This window comes from Lepisma saccharinum, chromosome 14 (assembly GCF_977018435.1).
Source record: "Lepisma saccharinum chromosome 14, izLepSacc3.1, whole genome shotgun sequence".
NCBI classification, from domain to species: Eukaryota; Metazoa; Arthropoda; class Insecta; order Zygentoma; family Lepismatidae; genus Lepisma; species Lepisma saccharinum.
In genome coordinates, this window is record NC_139242.1 from 15,411,784 (window position 1) to 15,431,105 (window position 19,322).

At 39.6% G+C, this 19,322-nt stretch overlaps 1 protein-coding gene across 2 annotated transcripts in view; it reads left to right on the forward strand.

Moving 5' to 3' along the window:
- LOC145998697 (polyamine-transporting ATPase 13A3-like) overlaps window positions 1–19,322 on the forward strand; it is a 129,510-nt gene that overhangs the window by 46,377 nt on the left and 63,811 nt on the right. The window contains exon 1 of one of the 2 annotated variants that reach the window (XM_083135176.1): window positions 17,688–19,051. The exons of the other annotated variant lie outside the window; for it this stretch is intronic. Coding sequence (XP_082991302.1) covers window positions 18,928–19,051 — 124 coding nt within the window. The 5' untranslated portion in view covers window positions 17,688–18,927. Of the gene's footprint in view, window positions 1–17,687; window positions 19,052–19,322 lie in introns of those variants that run through there. 2 annotated transcript variants of the gene reach the window in all.

Here is a 19,322-nt window from a genome sequence, read left to right on the forward strand (position 1 = left end):
GTTTATCGGTTCTTGTTTGAAACACTGTTTAAAACAAAAAAAAAAGTTTTGTTTCTTAATTATTTTTTTTGCCAACCCTGCTTTTCTGCCAATTTTCACATTTTGGATTGATTGATTGTTTTAAGTCCACTTTATGCACAGTAAGGCTAATCGGGACTGGACCTACAGTTTAAAGTGGGATCCGAACCACCTGTGCCTCCACCGGGTATCGAACCCGGGACCCCTTGATTACAAGGCGACGACGCTACCACTGCGCCATCGGGGAGGCCCCTTTTCACATTTTGGCAATGATGAAATTGATAAAGGGACACTCACAAACAACACCCATGCCCAGGCTGGAATTCGAATCGGGAATAAGGGTTTACATTTGGGCGCCTTGTGAAAGAGTCAGTTGCATTTTTCTTTTTCTTTCTTTCGTCGTTACTGCCTAAATGGCATTCATTTCTGTTTCCCTTCTCTGGCCAGAGAGCCGCGGTGGTCTAGTCAGTAGATGTCCCTGGTTTCTAACCCTGGGGTGGCCACACGTAAGACTAGCACAAATCGTTGCAGGAAAACGGTAACTTGGTAACTTCAATCGGAAGCAGTGTTTTAAGGGGTGAATGCCTTGCCCCTCCTGGAACTGGAAATATCCTGCGGACGTCCATGGCACTGGTCATGATAGCAGAAACAGAAGGGGTCTGGGGTCAAAGGTGCCCGGGCACTTGCCCCCTCAGATATCTGGATTTCATATAATTCAAATTATGAAATTGTAGCGTGAAAACGTGAGTGTCGTGAAAGACAGCAGATTAAGTACATATGCAAATTATCCGGCCCCCAAAGTACTCCGGCGCATTGAGTGGGGCCCAACCAGCACTGGCAGCCTCTCTTGGGCCCTGCCACCTGTGAGGTTTCTCCTCTAGACCCCTCCTTCTGTATGGCATGTTTCATGCGGTTAGATTGTTTAACTACTTGAAAGCACAACTACTGTGTGTTAGCAACATCCGACTTCTGCCTTTCGGCACTTTTCTGGAATCTCATTGAGAAGAAGGAAAAGGAAGGAAGATGCAGAAAAATGCGAGGAAGAGTAAAATAGAAGATGCTTGGCGTATGAAGCAAGAGAAACACTGGGCTTCGTTCCCCACCTGCGCTCCACTGCCCAAGAAAAAAATCCCCGAGAAAACACAATTATTTTTATCCCTGCCAGGAATGCAAATGAAAATGAAAGTCTGTAGTATACCATACGTAAAAAACGCAATTGAAAAATCATTCGTGTCCCTTAATGGTCCAGTTATGGAAGATTTTCTTGTTGAAGAGCCTTGTGAATTCAAAGAACACCAATATTATGTGAAAAAATAGTATTTTGTAATAACATAAATGGTATTGTTATCTGATCTAATATTTAAATATTTAAAGCAAAACTGTGGTAAATTGATGCTTAATTGGAGTGAAATTCTCACCCACTAATATTAAGCAACATTTTGGACAGCTTTTATTTTAGCCGGCCCCCTTGGCGGAGTGGTTAGCACATCGCGCTACGACGCCAGGGGTCCTGGGTTCGAATCCCGGCCTGGGCATGGATGTTTGAGAGTGTCTGTTTATCAATTTCATCACACCATCCATCGCTCATCCCCATCTTCGCAAATTAGCCAAAAGTGGCACAAGAAGCGAAGTAAAATAAAGAAAATCAATCAAGTTTTTACTTTAATTGTTGAAATTTTCAAGTATCGTTATCGGTATCAGTAAGAGTATCGGGTATCGGTGTAAAGTGATATCGCCTCAGTCCTACGTTTTGACTATCTTAGAAATCGTAAAGACAGTGAGTGCCTCCTAATGATTGATTGAGTTGGTGTTTTAAGTCAACTTTATGCACAGTAAGGCTAATTTAGACTGGACCTACAGTTTAAAGTGGGATCTAGAGGACTATGCCTCCGCCGGGTATCGAACCCGGCACCCCTTGATACGCTACCACCCCGACGCTACCACTGAACCATCTAATCGGGGAGACCCAAGTGTGTGCCTCCTAATGGTGGGAGCACAGAGTGGTTCTAACCCCACTTGTAGACTCACTTCCGATTAGCGTATCTGTGCACATATGGACTTAATCAGGGTAAAGGCAGTGACAGAACTGAACAAACTGTAGGTTTTTTTTTTTTTTTTTTTTTTTTTTTTTTTTTTTTTTTTTTTCGATTTTGATAAGTAATATAAACACCGCCTAATCAAATCAAAGACGTAGTTCGTTATCGTTGTGGAGTGGTGATGAATTTACCTTTACACTGGCGACTCCCCTTAAAAAACCCAGTAGATAAATCCTTGAGTCGTCACGTAATGGTAATAGACAACTTCACCACCTTGAAAGAAAGAATTCGGCCTCTGTTCCGTTTCAGGTTCAACGTTCCTACAAACACTTTAGTTTCTCTTTTTGTGCAGTTGAAACAAAGTCTCTTTGTGTTCTCGCTGTGTCAGTGAAAACGTATCCCCCCGCCCCCCTTCCTTCTCGTGGTCTTCCAAACTCGCTAGAACATGCAAACAAACTAGCACTGCGAAGATAAAATCTTCTTGAGCACCCGAACGCCGCAAGTGCAAGGTAAACTAAGGCAGCAGCGAGCAGTTTGCACACTTAACTCTCCGGGATTACTTTTCTGAAAGGTTTATCGAATGTAGGCAGAATTCTTTCCTCGCAGTGAGTAAGCGTACCTCAAAGCTTGCAATGCACGTCACACAGCCGCACCCAGACAAGTTTCCAATGAATCAACCAAAGGTATGTTACGTCCTGCTGAAACTTGAAGCAGACATGGGGCACCCACAAGTTGTGCTATGAGAGAGAGCAAACACACAGACCAGGATGCGAAATCATTGAAACCTGCGGGGAAATCTTAATTTATACATATTTATTATGTTATTACATACAAAAATAAATCACTAAATATTTAAAAATATATATTAAATATGTGTAAAATAATTCATTTGTTACTTACATATCAGATATTTATAAAATATATCGATTCGAAAGTATCAGTTGGAAAATTTCTCTGTCGATACCTATTTTTAACTGTGAACGTTAAACGTTTAGTTTACAATTTAGTTCATCATACCAACCTGTGTCTTTCTCCCTTGTTTATTTATAGTTATAAATAAAATCCCATTGGAGCATGGAAAACCCTTTCACTGTTTATAAGTCAGTCATTGTTCTCTGCAGTTTTCAATGCAACATTCAGGCTCTCTGATTGTGCATCGTACGTTTCACATCAGGTATCCACATAATTTAAAATATTTATAAGTTGTTTTAAGCGAAATTCTCCATCTTTATTCTTTCCATATATGATATCAATATCACATTGCAAACAGTTATTAATGGTTTCAATGTAATTTGTTGGGGAAAAAAAATTCGCATTACTTTAGATTCGAACATGCAAACGCAAGTATCAAAGTATTGCTTTAGACAGCACTCACGATTTTGAAATATGGAAAGTTGGTGTATAATGACAGAATGAAGCTACTGCCATATTAGCACTGACAACTAGGAAGCGTTCTCAATTATCACGTGGCTTCATGTTCTTCGCTAATAAATAACTGCTTTTTTTCAACACATACACAATTACATCGTCGCTTCGGAAAATCAAATTTTCATCTTTGCTGCTTTAAGAGTACCAACATACGAAGTGGAATGCAATTGAAAAGGTTTTGCAGAAACCTCAGTTTTACAACAACAAAAAAAGCAACTCTCCTTCCGTTGGGCTCGAACTCGGGTTGCGCACATGCTAGTGCGACACGATAACCAACACTCCAAACGAGACAACACGAAACTCTTTCGCAAGTAGTCGACTGAAACGCAAGTTAATTTGCAGATTGCTAATTCCCAAGGTATAGCAAGCCTAGGCAGATGTGTATTGCATTTTCTGTACTTTTGTTATTTCAGTCGCTTTGGTCTCTCCCTAGCTTAATCATGGCAATAATGATGAATATTTTTTAGACAAAGTTAATAAACAGACACACAGGAATAATCACCCTCGCCAAATAGCCAGAACTCGAGTCTGGAACTTTCATCGCGAGGTGTGTTTCTTGTTCTAACTATATCTGTGTGTTTTCATTAGATTGGGTATTTCGTGAGTTGTTATGAATAAAGTAAATAAATAAGACAAGTGGGTGGAAGGGACTGGAGAATCGTAGCTACGGAACCATTGAAAAGATATCCATCGCCTAGATAGAGAATCTCTATATCCCCTTGTGATAGAGAACCTATTAGAAGAATGAAAATTCAGATTAAACGAATAAATTTGATGTGTATCCTTTCGTCAAAATGCCTAGAAAACAATATTAAATACTTCTTCACCAATAGAAAAGAATAAAAATATTGTCCTTGGTGGGGATTGAACCTAGACCTCACTGATGAAAGCTCTGTACGCTAACCAACACTCTATCAATAACACCATGTTTTCTTTTTTTCCAATCAGTCTGTTCCTTCCTCAACACCTGAAGACTAAAATGCATCTTACTTTCTCTCATAATTGTTTCATTCTCTATTAATAGAAACCACGTGTGTCAAAAATAGACGCATTCTTTCTGTGAAACACTTGGAAGTTAAAACTTAGCTTTGTGTGTTTGTTTTCACGTGCATGTGTGTGAGAAGAGGGGTGTGCACGTGTTTTCGATGTTTTTTGGGTATTATTTTTGTTCAAAGCATTAATATAATTGTAAAATATGGAATTTACTCTAATGCAAGGAGTGAAAATATAAACCTAGTCCGTCAGGTTCGTTCCCAAATAACATTAAATAATGGAACATGACGTGGACCGAGTATTATTGCATGTCGAGGACATGAGACATTGCGATCGACAATTACGATCATCTCGTATTTCTTTTTGGCATCACCACTCAATTTACAGAGATGTATACCCGTGACTGGTATACAAGCCGCAGAATTGCAATGCTGTTTGGCTTGTCTAGTCACAAGGCGCTTGGTGGTCAGACATGGATGGCTTGCTTCACTGCTTCTTCAATAGGGTCGTTACAACCCAGCTATGTCCAAGACTGTACCTGGCTTCGCGATTTCACTGACACTCAATACTGTTGTCGCCTTCAAACAGTTAAGTTAAAACTATTGTAAAAAATGTCACAATAGAAGTCTAAATTTAACAAATAAGTACAATTTCAACCCAACAAGCGTGTTGCTTACAATGCGTTTGTTGCTGCTTAAGCCCAGATCGCATTGTTTCAACAATCGCTGCAACGTATTCCCAACACTCATGATTGAATGATTTGGTGTTTTAAGTCCACTTTATGCACAGTACGGCTAATCGTGACTGGTCACTGGACTTACAGTTTAAAGTGGGATCCGAACCACTATGTGGCCAACACTCATGGAGGGAAGGGAAGGTAGAAGGAGCTTGTTCTTTCATTCCTCTAAACTTCTCCAAATAGACAATTGTTGAATGTTTTGTTCATGGGAAAAAACAGTCGTACATAATATTTGATATCTTGTCAATAAATGGACCAAGGCATATGTAGTATGTAAAAATAATCGAAAACGACTGATATTAGTGTGGAGTCCATATTTTTCGGGGTCGCTAAGATGAATAGTGACACTCCCAATGCCGTACAACTACAATACACCCCTGGCACCACTAGGGGTGGGGTGGGAAGGGGTGACATGTAAAAATAATGGAAAACGACCGATATTAGTGTGGAAGCCATAGTTTTCGGGTCGCTAAGATGAATAGTGATACTCCCAGTGTCGTTCAACTCCAAGACACCTCTGGAACACCTAGGGGTGCGGTTGGGAATGGGGTGACATGTAATACGACTGATATTAGTGTTGAATCCATAGTTTTCGGGGTCGCTAAGATGAATAGTGACACTCCCAATGCCGTTCAACAACAATACACCTCTGGCACCCCTATGGGTGGTAGTGGGAAGGGATGACATGTAAAACGACCAATATTAATGTGGAATCCATAGTTTTCGGGGTCGCTAAGATGAATAGTGACTCTCCCAATGCCATTCAACTACAATACACCCATGGCACCCCTAGGGGTGGGGTGAGAGGGGGTGACATGTAAAAATAATCGAAAACGACCGATATTAGTGTGGAATCCATAGTTTTCGGGGTCGCTATGATGAATAGTGATACTCCCAATGCCGCTCAAGTCCAAGACCCCTCCGGAACACCTAGGGGTGGGGGTGGGAATGGGGTAACATGTAAAACGGCCGGTATTAGTGTGGAGTACAGTTTTCTGGGTCACTAAGATGAATAGTGACACTCCCAATGCCGTTCAACTCCAAGACACCTCCGGCACCCCTAGGGGTGGGAGTGGGAAGGGGGTGACATGTAAAACGACCAATATTAGTGTGGAATTCATAGTTTTCGGGGTCGCTAAGATGAATAGTGACACTTCCAATGCCGTTCAACTTCAAGACACCCTTGGCACTCCTAGGGGCGGGGGTGGGAAGGGAGTGACATGTAAAACGACCGATATTAGTGTGGAATTCATAGTTTTCGGGGTTGCTAAGATTAATAGTGATACTCCCAATGCCGTTCAGCTCCAAGTTCATTTTACACTATAGTTAGAATTCGTTATTTTCCTGTTTAATAGAAGATTGAGATAAATAAATACCCGGGCAATCAGCTAGTAAAATATAAAATTGAATATGTTCTTTAAAGAACATGAATGGTTCATTCATATTCTTAATTAATGTATCAAAGTTAAGGCGACTGAGTTTTGCTCTGAAAAGAAACCACGTATTTACACATTTACTTAACAAAACGAGGGCATATTATGTGCTCCTACAGTAAACATCAAATAATAACAAAATGGCGGAATTTGGCACTTAAATTAGGATATTAATAGGTATATCGATTCGATAGAATTCGCTAGTATCTATATAGGTGCATGTACATGAGTATGTGTGTGCAGTGGCGTGCTCAAGGCAGGTTTGGTCCCTTTTGGCCCAATATTCTTAAAAAAATAATGTAAAAGGCAGGAAGATATGGCAAAACGAGGACCGACTACCAAAAAAAAAAAAGTATACGTAACCCCTCCCTTCCGAAAATCCTGGGCACGCCACTGTGTGTGTGTGTGTATAGAAGTGAAAATACTAGTGATCTTAAGGTAAAATTGTTACATGAACAAGCATCCCATCCTCAAATACAGATAAAGCTCATACTGAGCAATGAACCTGCAGTACTACAAGTAAAATTGTCAATATTTTTTGGAGTGCAATTATGTTTTGTAGATGTATTTATTAGATTATATATTAAACCGATTGGAAGGGTTTCAACCAGTTAAACGGGGCCCCTATCAACGTTCAACGGGATTAAGAAGTATATACTTCAATCAGAATTGTGCAAGTTCAAAACTGAATGAAGTATCTTCTTATCCTATCTAGAATGATTGAAAAATTACCCACACTGCCTTGCGGAGGCTTTGAATTACTTTAGCAAAGTGCATCTTTGATACTACTTCAAAAAAGGTAAAGACTGAATTTTTACCAATATCAAACAACTCTAACTTGCTTTGAGAGCTTAGTATTTGGATGTACAGTATGAGTATGTACTGCACACTACTACACCCTACAAAAAGCAACATAGACAGGAACATGTTGTGTGGAATTTGACCAGGGACGGCGCCAGAAATTTTTCACCGGGTGGGCAGAAGCTGTATATTGATAGATTAGGCTGGGCAGGAATAAATGTATGGCCATATACATATATGTATGTATATATTAATATGTATCCCCTCCTCTCGTACACTCCCGATTTCCCTACACTTCTTTTCCCTTTACTTTTCAACTTTTCTTTTTTACTCTTTAATGCCTTGTTATATCTTTCTCAGCTTGTTACCTCTTTCTCCCTTTCACTTTCTCTCGTTGCATTCTTCAAGTATTTCTCTTAACTGGCACACACGCACACACGTGTGTGTGTTTGGTGTCTTTCCTCTTTCTTTTCTAATCTATTCTCGCATCTTGTTCCACTTCTTTGTCTCCGATGGACACAATTATTTCAAGGAAGTGTTTGTGTGTGCGCAGCCATACATTCTAATCACATTGTTTCATTCATCTCAATGTAGTGAAATAAATGTGAATCGGTTGCATCACATTTTGTTCTTCAAGTGCATAAAATTACAAGGCACATACTCAATTTTATATAGCTATCCGGCGACAGTGATAGAAAGTGTGATGGTAGACAATGCTGAAGAATTAAATTACTTTCTCGTAGTTTAAATGCATGTTCCTGATAATTTAATTACATCATATGAGTTTTTGACTGAAACTTGGGGGTTAATGATAACTTTTCTTGGCTTACAAAGTTATTATAACTGACAAATGTATCTGAATGTATGTTTGCAGTAACGGCGATCGGGTGCCAAAACTTGGGGGCAAGGACAGTTTACTTTTTTGGTAGAAAAGTCTTAGCATTAAGAGGCCATAGTGCGGATGCAACAAGTGGCAAAATGTTGCGGGGGGAACATTCCCCCCTTGTTCCTCCTAATCGCCGCCACTGGATATTTGGATTAAAATTAATGTCTTATTGGGAATGTACACATACACACACGCGCGCGGGAAAAAAACAATTCTTTCTTCAATCTGCATAAAGTATCCCAAGGCTTATGAAAGGCTATTTTGACAAGACATCGCCCAAAAGTAATAATCAAGTAACATTAAAAAATCTGTTAAGAATTGAAGAGATTATTTGTTAAGTTGCTGTTCGTTTTCTAAAGTTAGTCTTCGTTACTCATGCGGGTGAAGTAACACACGTAGGGTTAGATAAACACATGCACTGAGGTAACAAATGGTTTACATTTTGTAGAATGTGATTTTGGACACAAGGAATTCATCGAAATTGATCAACGTACCCGGTAATTCATCTCTTTTTCACAGATGACTTGAGTTGTATGGCGCGACCTTTTCGAAAGCGCTCAAATGTCAACCTCTATCCTGCTCAGCATACCCTGGAAACTTTAATCCTGCAGGTGAACGAATCTCTGGCGCCTGGAACCACAGTCAAGATAATAATTTGTGGTGGGTTGTATTTTCAGTGTCTGCGTGCATTTGTTTTCGTCCTTCGTCACTTTCACCTAATTACCATTGAACCTCATCGTCGCCATTAGCCAAGTTAGTACTTTTTCAAAAGTGGAGTTTCGTTAGTTCAGACCCTTCGAAAGTTGAGGTGGTAGTTTCAATTTCACATTGTTACATTCTTGGATCAAGGCAGCTAAGTCCGTGAACAATAAAGTTGTTTTCCGAAAATCTCAAATATTTGTCTCTGGCAATACACCCTCTTAAATGAACGCATCTTCGGTGGTGATAAAATGAAAAAAATTCTGTGAGTTCTTTATGTATATTTTTTCTCGAATGGCATAACGTTGTCGCCTTATAATGAAGAGTTTCTGGCTTCTATTATCCCCTCCCCTGGTGGGAGCACAATGCGCACTGGTTCGGACTCCACTTTAAACTGTAGGTTTAGTCCCGATTAGCCTATCTGAGCATAAAAGTGGATTTAAAAACAAAAAAACAAAATTTTCTAATGGATACTTCGTGACACCTTTTTTCTTTACTTCATCTGCATCTACAGATTCTGTTGACCTTTTCGGCTGAACCATTCTCATCGTGATTAATTAGTTCTCTGACGCTCTCAAAACAAAGCTTTCCTACCAACCCCTTTCTTCTTTTAATTCTACGTAAGTTAATTACAAGAAAAATCGCATCATTACGTAACTGATTGGCTATTATCAATTCAATAATTCTGTAGATTTTTCCAAATCCACATAACTGTTACATCAAAATTTATACACCTTGGTATTGTAGTGATTATTGTGATTACTTCTTTTTTGTATTTATTAGTAGAACGAATACAAAGTTGTTGTTTGTATACAACGTAGATATTTGAAGATGACATGTATGTAAAAATTGTAATAAAAAGGAAAGAGACATTTCTGGAATTTCAATGTAGACGTAATTACAAAGTCGAAATAATTTATTGTGTTGCTGGAGGAAGCAACATTAAGATTGCTTTTTATTGGTTCATTTAGAGATTATTTTAATCATGCGCAGGCCGGGATTTCTATATGTGAAGGCCCGGAGCTTACAACACCAAGACCCAACCCCAATCCTCTCCAGTTTTAGTTATAACTTTTCGCTAAGCTACATGAGGTGGTTAGTTATACGTATTTCTACATTTTTTCATTACATCCGAATACCTCCTTTTTTGGCCGCGGTGGCTCAGTCGGTAACGCGTCTGACTACCATGCTAATGGTCCCGGGTTCTATCCCCGGCCGGTTCAAATCCGGGAACTTTTCTAACGATGGGAGCGGCCCCGGCGCCCACCCAGCGTCGAATAACATGGGTACCTGGGGGAAACCCTGGGGGGTAAAGGCGGTCAGGGGCGTGATGCTGATCACATCACCCCCACTCACGACCGGATCAAGAAAGTGTGGGGCGTTACCTCCACACCCCCTATACGCCTTCATGGCTTGGTGCTATGCACAGGGGAGCACTTTACCTTTTACCTTTTTTACCTTTTACCTCCTTTTTTCTTTATGCAGTACTTTTCAAAGCAGTTTTCTCCAGAGAAGGCCCAGAGCTGCAGCCCTCAAGGTCACCCTAAATTCTGACCATACCCTGCATAATTTTGCACCTCCTAAGCCTACTAGCTGCCTCTAATCATGGAAGTATTCAATTGATGACAGTTTATTTTGTTTCAAGTTCTCAAGTAATTCTTTTTGCTTTCTAATGAAAAAGTTAAGACAGCTTTTTATGGGATGATGATATGTGAATATTTCTAGTATAGATAATATTCATGATTAAAATATACATGTAATGAACACCAGAATACACTTATTTATTGAAACATTCACATATCCCCAAGTGTATGTACTTAGTGAATTTGATTGGGTGGGCAATCGGGTGGGCACAGGATTTTTTGGGTGGGCGCTTGCCCACCCGTGCCCACCCCTGTCGCCGTCCCTGAATTTGACCTTGTCATCATAACCAGAGCTCCCTTACCTTGTCAGCAAAGGCAGAGTGTAATGTCTAAAGGTATAATGTTGGTGCTGTCATTGTGGTCTGTATTATCTGCTTCCTTTTTGACCTGTAGGAAAACATTGTTTTCTAGACTTTATTACTGTACTTCCTTATCAGGTGGTTATTCCAAATACACTCCTCATAAAAAGTTTGGTATTAAGCAATAGGTGATAGGCACGGTGGCATATGTCGGCGAATAGACGAGGACGTCCACCAGACAGATACTATGTGTTGTTGCATTCCAAGGCCGTGTCTATCGCCTATTGTCTAACGTAACAATATTCCAAACTTTTTTGTGAGGAGTCCAAAAAAAAAAAAAAGTAATCCCGGCTACTGTGTCGGAATTGAAACCTGACACCTGAAGTGTAATGTAGTTGTAGAAAAGGACTGTTTTCACTATTACTTTCTAGGGGAGATTAACTAGCAACTTGAACAATAGCTACGCTCATACTTGGATGGCGACCAGGATCGCTGGTTTCTTTAGTAGGCGATGAAGTCCACCCTGCATAGCGGCTGCGGGGGGCCCCCCTCCAATTCAGGTTCATCCTCATCCTCGCGATTAGCCACAAGTTGCAGAAAATCGAAGTATTGTCAACCAATCAAAAGTGTTTTAAAAGTTTCAGCAAATTATGTACAGTCGACAATATAGCAGGATAATTATTATTTTGCTGAGAGACGAGGGATGAGCTCAAGTACGGTAGCCTCCATAAATACGCCATTGCTCCAACAATGTCTCGGAAGTGTTTTCTGTATAGTCGACGCGCTAGCTTCGTTAACGACCGGCTGGCTTTGGAGTCGACGGAGCGCGCTCACCAGCTGCAACAATCACATTCACGCATTGCCACATCTACTCTCCAGCTGCGAAAGGAGAAAGGTATCCACATTGAAGTTGCAAACAATACATTGACACTACAGCAACAGCATATCCGCAGTCATGTGACCGGGACTCCACGTGGAGTAGACAAGCAGAATGACAGCTGCGCCCATTGGCTGAAGATTGAGTGTGATTGGACGAAAACAACTCGCCCGTTGTTTAACCCCACCCGCGTTCGTGGCGGCGGCTTTCTTCAGTTCTTGGACGTTAACGTAGTAAACGCGCGGACTATAACGCCGGAAGTAATGAGGTTTTCGAATATTTACACTTATTTAGCCTCAGTCCCAGGGTGCGAAATTCTGGAGGGATTGGTGTAAAAATTTCCCCCACCAAAAATGTCCGGGGGGAGCGTTTTTGTTGTAATAACAAAGATATGTAATTACTTTGACTTTAAATATACTTTACTAAGAATCATATAAAAAACATACATTTGGGTGTATCATTTTTCACTCTCTCTCTCTCTCTCCCCTTCAAGTGACCATTAACAGATTTACACCAGATTATATAATAATATATGCACAATAAAAATATTGTGTAAAAGTATTTTCCATTGCTTTTCTGCCACTTTGGGCTAATGCCTGAGATAAAAGTAAAACTAGAATGCAAGACAGATAAAAGTATGAAATCAAATTGATTATATTAATAGAAAATGAAAACTAAACAAAAACTCATACACAAAGAAACCATTTCAATTATTTTGTAATTTATGAACATTTTGGACTAGTTGGGAAAGGAATTACTTTGCTGCTTTATAAATATGTGATATATATAAAAGTAAGAAATTAATTTATTTAAATATGTATATTTAACAATAAACAAATGTAAATATTCAGTGATTTACTTTATATGTATATATATATATATATATATATATATATATATATATATATATATATATATGTGTGTGTGTGTGTGTGTGTGTGTGTGTGTGTGTGTGTGTGTGTGTGATGGTGTGTGTGTGTGTGTATGTGTGTGTGTGTGTGTGTGTCCTGATCAGTCCACTTACAGACTTGGCGTGGCGTGCTCAGTAATTTCATACAGGGGTTGGTACTACTTGTATATTTTACCATTTTCTCATACATCGGACGCTCTTTTTTTTATTATCGTGTAAGTCGAAGGTGGATAGTATGGCCCCAATCAGTCTGCCTCCCCCCCCACACACACACACATTTCCTCAACAATAATTATCATATGCAGGACGTTGTTATTTATAAGGCAGTATACTTAGCATGTATCTAATCCTGAAGGTCTTTTCATGTTATGAAACGTGTCCTCGAATGCCCAGAACTATTTGTTCTGAAACTCTATAGGGTAGTCGACAAAGAAGAATTCTGTGAGTAAAGTGCGGCAACACTGGCCGTGTTACTCATATTCTGACCAGGATTTGTTACCTGAATCTGAAATTCGAGATTCGGTACCCAAATCTTCTTGATCCGCACATCCCTGCACAGGGATCGACTTTTATTCTCATGTTAATTGAAGATTTATTGACTTATTGTTGTATGTTTTATATGCAGAAAGTGGGCTGTCGTACTCCTTTTAGTAGGTGGTATTGTGTTTTATCATGGCGGGGCTGCCATCACGCATCCTCATCGTCGCGATTAGCCAAAAAGGGTAGAAAAGCTAAGTAAAATAAACCAAACCAAACAATCAATTAAAAGTTGATTGTTAATTGATGGAGTGGCTAAGCTAATGTTTTCTTTTTCATTCCTGTCGCCGCCGCTGTGCATTATCATTAATCGTCTTGGTTGATTGATTTGTTTTATTTTAATTCGCTTTTTGTGCCACTTTTGGCTAATTTGCGAAGATGGGGATGGTCATGATATGATGAAATTGATGAATGGACACTCTCAAGCATACATGTCCAGGCCGGGATTCGAATCTAGGACCCCTGGCGTCGTAGCGCAATGTGCTAACCACTCCGCCACGGGGGCCGGCTCATTAGTCGTCGACTTCGCGCAGGGCCGTAGCTAGAATTGTTCTCCAGGGGGCTCACGGGTAACCAGGTGGGGGGAGGGCTTTGTAAACCAAGCCAATTTTTCAAAAGTTTAACAGTATTGAATGAAGATAAATTATGTGTGCGTGTGTGTGTGTGTGGGGGGGGTCATTAAGTTAATATAAAATATAAAGTTTAGAAATATCACACAAATACTACTGTTTCTTTCTATATCTTCTAAAATATCTCTTGAAATGTTAATTTACTGTTACTGACGTCATCCATTACTAAGCACCCCATACTACTTTCGATGATACAGATATTTTATATTACGCAAGAAAAAATGCACCATATCCAATCATAGTGCTTGCCATACATTCCACCCCCACCCGGGTTTATTGATTGATTTGCTTTATTTTACTTCGCTTTTGTGCCACTTATGGCTAATTGCGAAGATAGGGATGAGTGATGAAATTGATGAATGGACAGGACACTCACAAACATCCATGGCCAGGCTGGGATTCGAACCCGGGACCCCTGACGTCGTAGCGCGATGTGCAAACCGCTCCGCCACGGGAGCTGGCCAACCCCGGTTTAGTTATTGATGATAAATTAAGATGGACATATCATATTGACCACGTATGCAAAAAAGTAGGGTAAACTTATATCTTTTAAAACTCCTAGCACAATGTGATGTGTTCGAAATAAACAAATTCAAATAAATAAATAATAAACAAATAAACTCATATTCTGACCAGGATTTGTTACCTGAATCTGAAATTCGAGATTCGGTACCCAAATCTTCTTGATCCGCACATCCCTGCACAGGGATCGACTTTTATTCTCATGTTAATTGAAGATTTATTGACTTATTGTATGTTTTATGTGTCAGAAAGTGGGCAGTCGTACTCCTTTTAGTACAAAAATCTCTACTATGGACTTGTATATCCATCAGTCCCTAGAATGTTGCATAATAGCAAGGGGAGGAGCTGAAAAGGAATACACTCGAAGATTGCTTATTCTGCAGAAAAGAGAAATATGTTGTATGTTTAAAATACCGATTAGGAACTCACGTAGTGAATCATTTCGAGAAAATAGAATTATGACTATATATTCTCTTTATAATTTATAAAGTAATTGCTTACATACTAACACACGGTAAAATGGATAAAAAATTCAATGGTCCATCAGCACAACACACGTCAAAAAGAGAACTTGCACATGCAAGCACATAGACTTGCTCTTTCAAACAAAGTACCTCATGTAGCAGGAATAAAATATTATAAACAAACTCCCCACATACATCAAACAAATTACAGATACATACATACAAGAGACTGAAAGCAATAAAACAGTACTTAACAGACATAGCTCAGCTGTATATAACCTTAATGTTGAGTTGGTGTTTTAAGTCCACTTTTTGCACAGTAAGGCTAATCGGGACTGGACCTATAGTTTAAAGTGGTATCCGAACCACTATGTGCCTCTATCGGGTATCGGACTCGGGACATATATAACCTTAATGAATTCAAGCAGTAAACTGGACTATTGAATTGCTGCATTTTAATATTGTATTTTTTGCATTGTATTTTTCTTTTACAAATTTAGCATAGTGATCTGGTATTGTACAAATAATGTAACTGTACTTAATAGACAAACGACTATATAACCCTAATGTTTTTTTGTATTTTTTTCTCATTTTGAAATTTTAGCAATGTATGACTTTTCCATACCCATGGTCAAGGGTCAACGGAAAAGAAGAATGTATTATTATTATTAAGCAATAAAACTCTCTTTCGTTCCCATAACTTGGGAGCTGTTGACCTTTGACGCAGATGTGAATGATAACGTCAAAGTCGCAGATCTGTCTAAATGCGAGTCCGCAACAGGGGCATGGACGTCCGCAGGATTTTTTCCAGGGAGGGGCAAGGAAGTTATTTTTTCCAGGGGGGGCAAACGAAGGCAAAATTTCATCAAAAATAGTGTTGTTCCCTAAAAAACATTGCTTAAATTTGAATTTATGGTGTTCATGCAATAATTAACACATATTATTGTGGATAAAATGAAATTATATGTGTGAAATACATATTTTTGGTTGACTTTCATTTTCTAGGGGGGGCCACGGCCCCCCTTGCCCTCCCTTCCGGACGCCCATGAACAGGGGCAGCGAAGGCACAGATAAAGAAGCTCCCCTGTGAAAGAACTGCCTCCCCGTAATCAAGGGGTCCTGGGTTTGATACCCGGTGGAGGCACACAGTGGTTCGGATCCCACTTTAAACTGTAGGTCCAGTCCCAATTAGCCTTTCTGTGCATAAAGTGGACTTAAAACAACAATTCATCAACAATTTAACTATAAAGAACTTTCTAAGTCTAGAGACACTTATAAATACCTGCCGCTACTTGGACTTCTACTCATAAACAAGATGAAGGAATGTAATGGCTGCTTTTCATATTCTGTGAATTTTTCCTTCACCAAGTTGTGATCAAAATAAAATCTACTGTCTACATTTTCATTCTTCACTGTAAAAAAATTATACAAAATAACAGGTGCGGCAGTGAAACGGGCGATTTTGAAACCTCCACCAGAGATATAAATTTATTCACAGCGATATCAAACAAATACAACATGAATTTACAATGCTTGCAATTTGTGATGAATGTTTCTGAACAACGTGCACATCTTGCACAGACATGTCACGGCACAAGATGTCCATCACTTGAAAATGACATCACGCAGGTGGCCCCCATTTTCCGTCACACACATGCACTTCCACCCATCTTTCTCACCATATCACCCGTTTCCTCAAAGTTCTGTACCCACAATTTGATAGCATGCGACAACGGGACTGGGGCATGACGTGCGAGATGGAAATGGACACGAAATACACGCTGCGCGGCCACGTAGCTGTCGTTGTTTTTGTAAAACGCCTTCAAAGCAAAAGCGCGTTGTTCACCGGTCCACGACGCCATTTCGACTGAACACCGATATCAGTGTCAATGGCAAAGATTTGTTGTCGAGATGGCACCACTCCCGTTTTCTGCTTGCTTACATAACTTGCTATTTCCAGGGTTTCCAAATCGCCCGTTTCACTGCCGCACCTGTTACTTAGTTTTTCCTAATGTCGAGGGAGCTGAAGGCAGTGCCCCCCCCCCCCCGGCCCCTGTCTGGCTACGGGCCTGACTCCGCGTGCGAACACACTTTCCCCTCAAACGAGTCTTTCCAAAGTCTAAACACATGTGGTGTTCTTGATAATACACAGACGGAGAATTTGCGGTAATAGAACTGGCAATATTGAGCAGATAGCGTGTCGGCTGTAATCAGTTATACAAACCTCAAATATATATGTACTAATCTAAATCGTTGAAAGGAATTTTCTCATAGCTGCTGAGGAAGAGGAGGAGGAAAATTATTATTTACTGCGTTTATTTGTACGGCGAAATTTTTATATTGTCTGTCTGTAACTAAGAAATTTTTCCTTTTGTATTCTTCTCATTTCAACACCTCCATCAACTAAAATGAGCGGATTGCGTCACCGCCTTGTAATCAAGTGGTCCCGGGTTCGATACCCGGTGGAGGCACATGGTGGTTCGGATTCCACTTTAAACTGTACGTCCAGTCCCAATTAACCTTATTGTGCATAAAGTGGACTTAAAATACCAATTCAATCAATAAATAAAATGAGCGCAACTTTGTCTATTTAGTGTAATTAGATTTAAACGAACTGTTTTCAATATAATTGAATAGTTAGTGGTCGCGTACTCGTGCCCTCTTCGCCTCTGCAGATAATTTTGAGTGTTTCTTTCGTGGTAGAATGGTCACGTTTAGAGAATGTAAGAAATTGGAGTTGGAAACGCTGCATTATCATCCCGGGCCAGCGCAGTCTGCAGTGCATGCGTCTGTCTTGTCTGCTACTCGGTCGTTTATCCGCTGTAGTATATGCGAACAAGGTGTACTTACTTGGATAGAAGAATCTTGATGTGTGTCGGAGAAGTATATCCTGGTGCATTAGAAGATCAATTCTGTTGTTTACAGTGAAGAATTTCGCCAGTGTCTGGGGGAAACGTCGTGCTTAGAATACGTTAGATAACTCCTACCAGAAGTTCTGCAGTCTGCATACATGTTCCTGGGAAGATTTCGTCACATATTTTCTGCTTTACTCGATTGCAATCGCCGGTGTTTTAATTTTTGCACAACTTGGGTGGAGGAATAAGCTATTATTATACCAGAATTTGTAGGTGGAGAGGTATATTCGCCTTTGGACACTTAGAATCTATTATACTTAAATCAGGCATCAACTGAAACAACTATGTTCTCCTATGATAAAGCCGATGTATTAGCACAACTCCCTGGGTGTGTGATTTCTAGTCTTCGTTTATTGTCATTTAAGGTTGTCTTGTGAGCAGCAGGGACTAAACTAATAAACATTTCAGGACAAATATTTATTATAGAAATCATTGCCTCTAATTTGAAAACTGTACCAAGAGGTGTTCGATATTGCCTATATTTCAATGAATTACATGTAAGGAATTTGTACCTTCTGTTGTTTCAAAGGATTTTAAAACTGCAAAACGTTGTAATGTCTCAGATGTTATTTTGGAGAATGGAAATGTTCACGAAGAAGAACGAAGTAAAATGGCATAGAACAGGATGGAGAAAGCCAGATCCAGGGGACTGACACTGGCTTTTTGAATCATCACCAGACTGATTAAGACTAGACTCCTCTATGAAAACTTAGCTTAGAACTTTCAGGATGTCAAGTTTCGAATTGTGAACACAGGGCGTGACTATAATTAAACTGTACAGGCCTAGTCAACTGAAGTTTGGTGTAAAATGCAAAAACTATTGAACAGAAATTTTGTTTGTGGTATTGATGTTGCGTTAGCTGTTTTGATGTGGTAATGTTGATTTATGATTGCACTCTTGAAGAAAGCAACTGATGTGCATGAAATTATATTGCTTTGATCTCATGGGTCTACATGAAAGAATCAAGAGCTTCCACTTAATTCGAAGTGAATATGTACCGGTACCATCATCTCAGTATTCTTTGTATTTTTCATTGTGGTGATATATGTGCGAGACTTATTGCTTGACTGAAGTGTGTTAATCTAGTCAATATCAAGATGACAGACATAAAACATACTACTCCAAAAAACATAAAACTGAGCTTTCAGCGGAATGCTTATAGTCGTGTGTCATTTGATAATCAAGGTGGAAGATTCCAGGAGCAGAATATTAAGCTACTTGGTAAGTATTGTCTGCAGTATGAGAAATTGAATGCTCAGAGTTATATTCTAGTGATATTTTTTCGGAATATGCATGATCAGGAAATGTTTGCTAAAAAGAAATACAGCATTATTAGAGTGAACTGTCTGTTTGCTGTGGAAGGGATGAAATTAATATGCATCACAATGAATTTGGCTGTTTTTTTTGGTAAATATGCGATATCGCCCGAACGAATTTCTTCAAATTTACAGGAGAAACTACTTACTGAAATCAGTTTCTGTAGCATTATCGA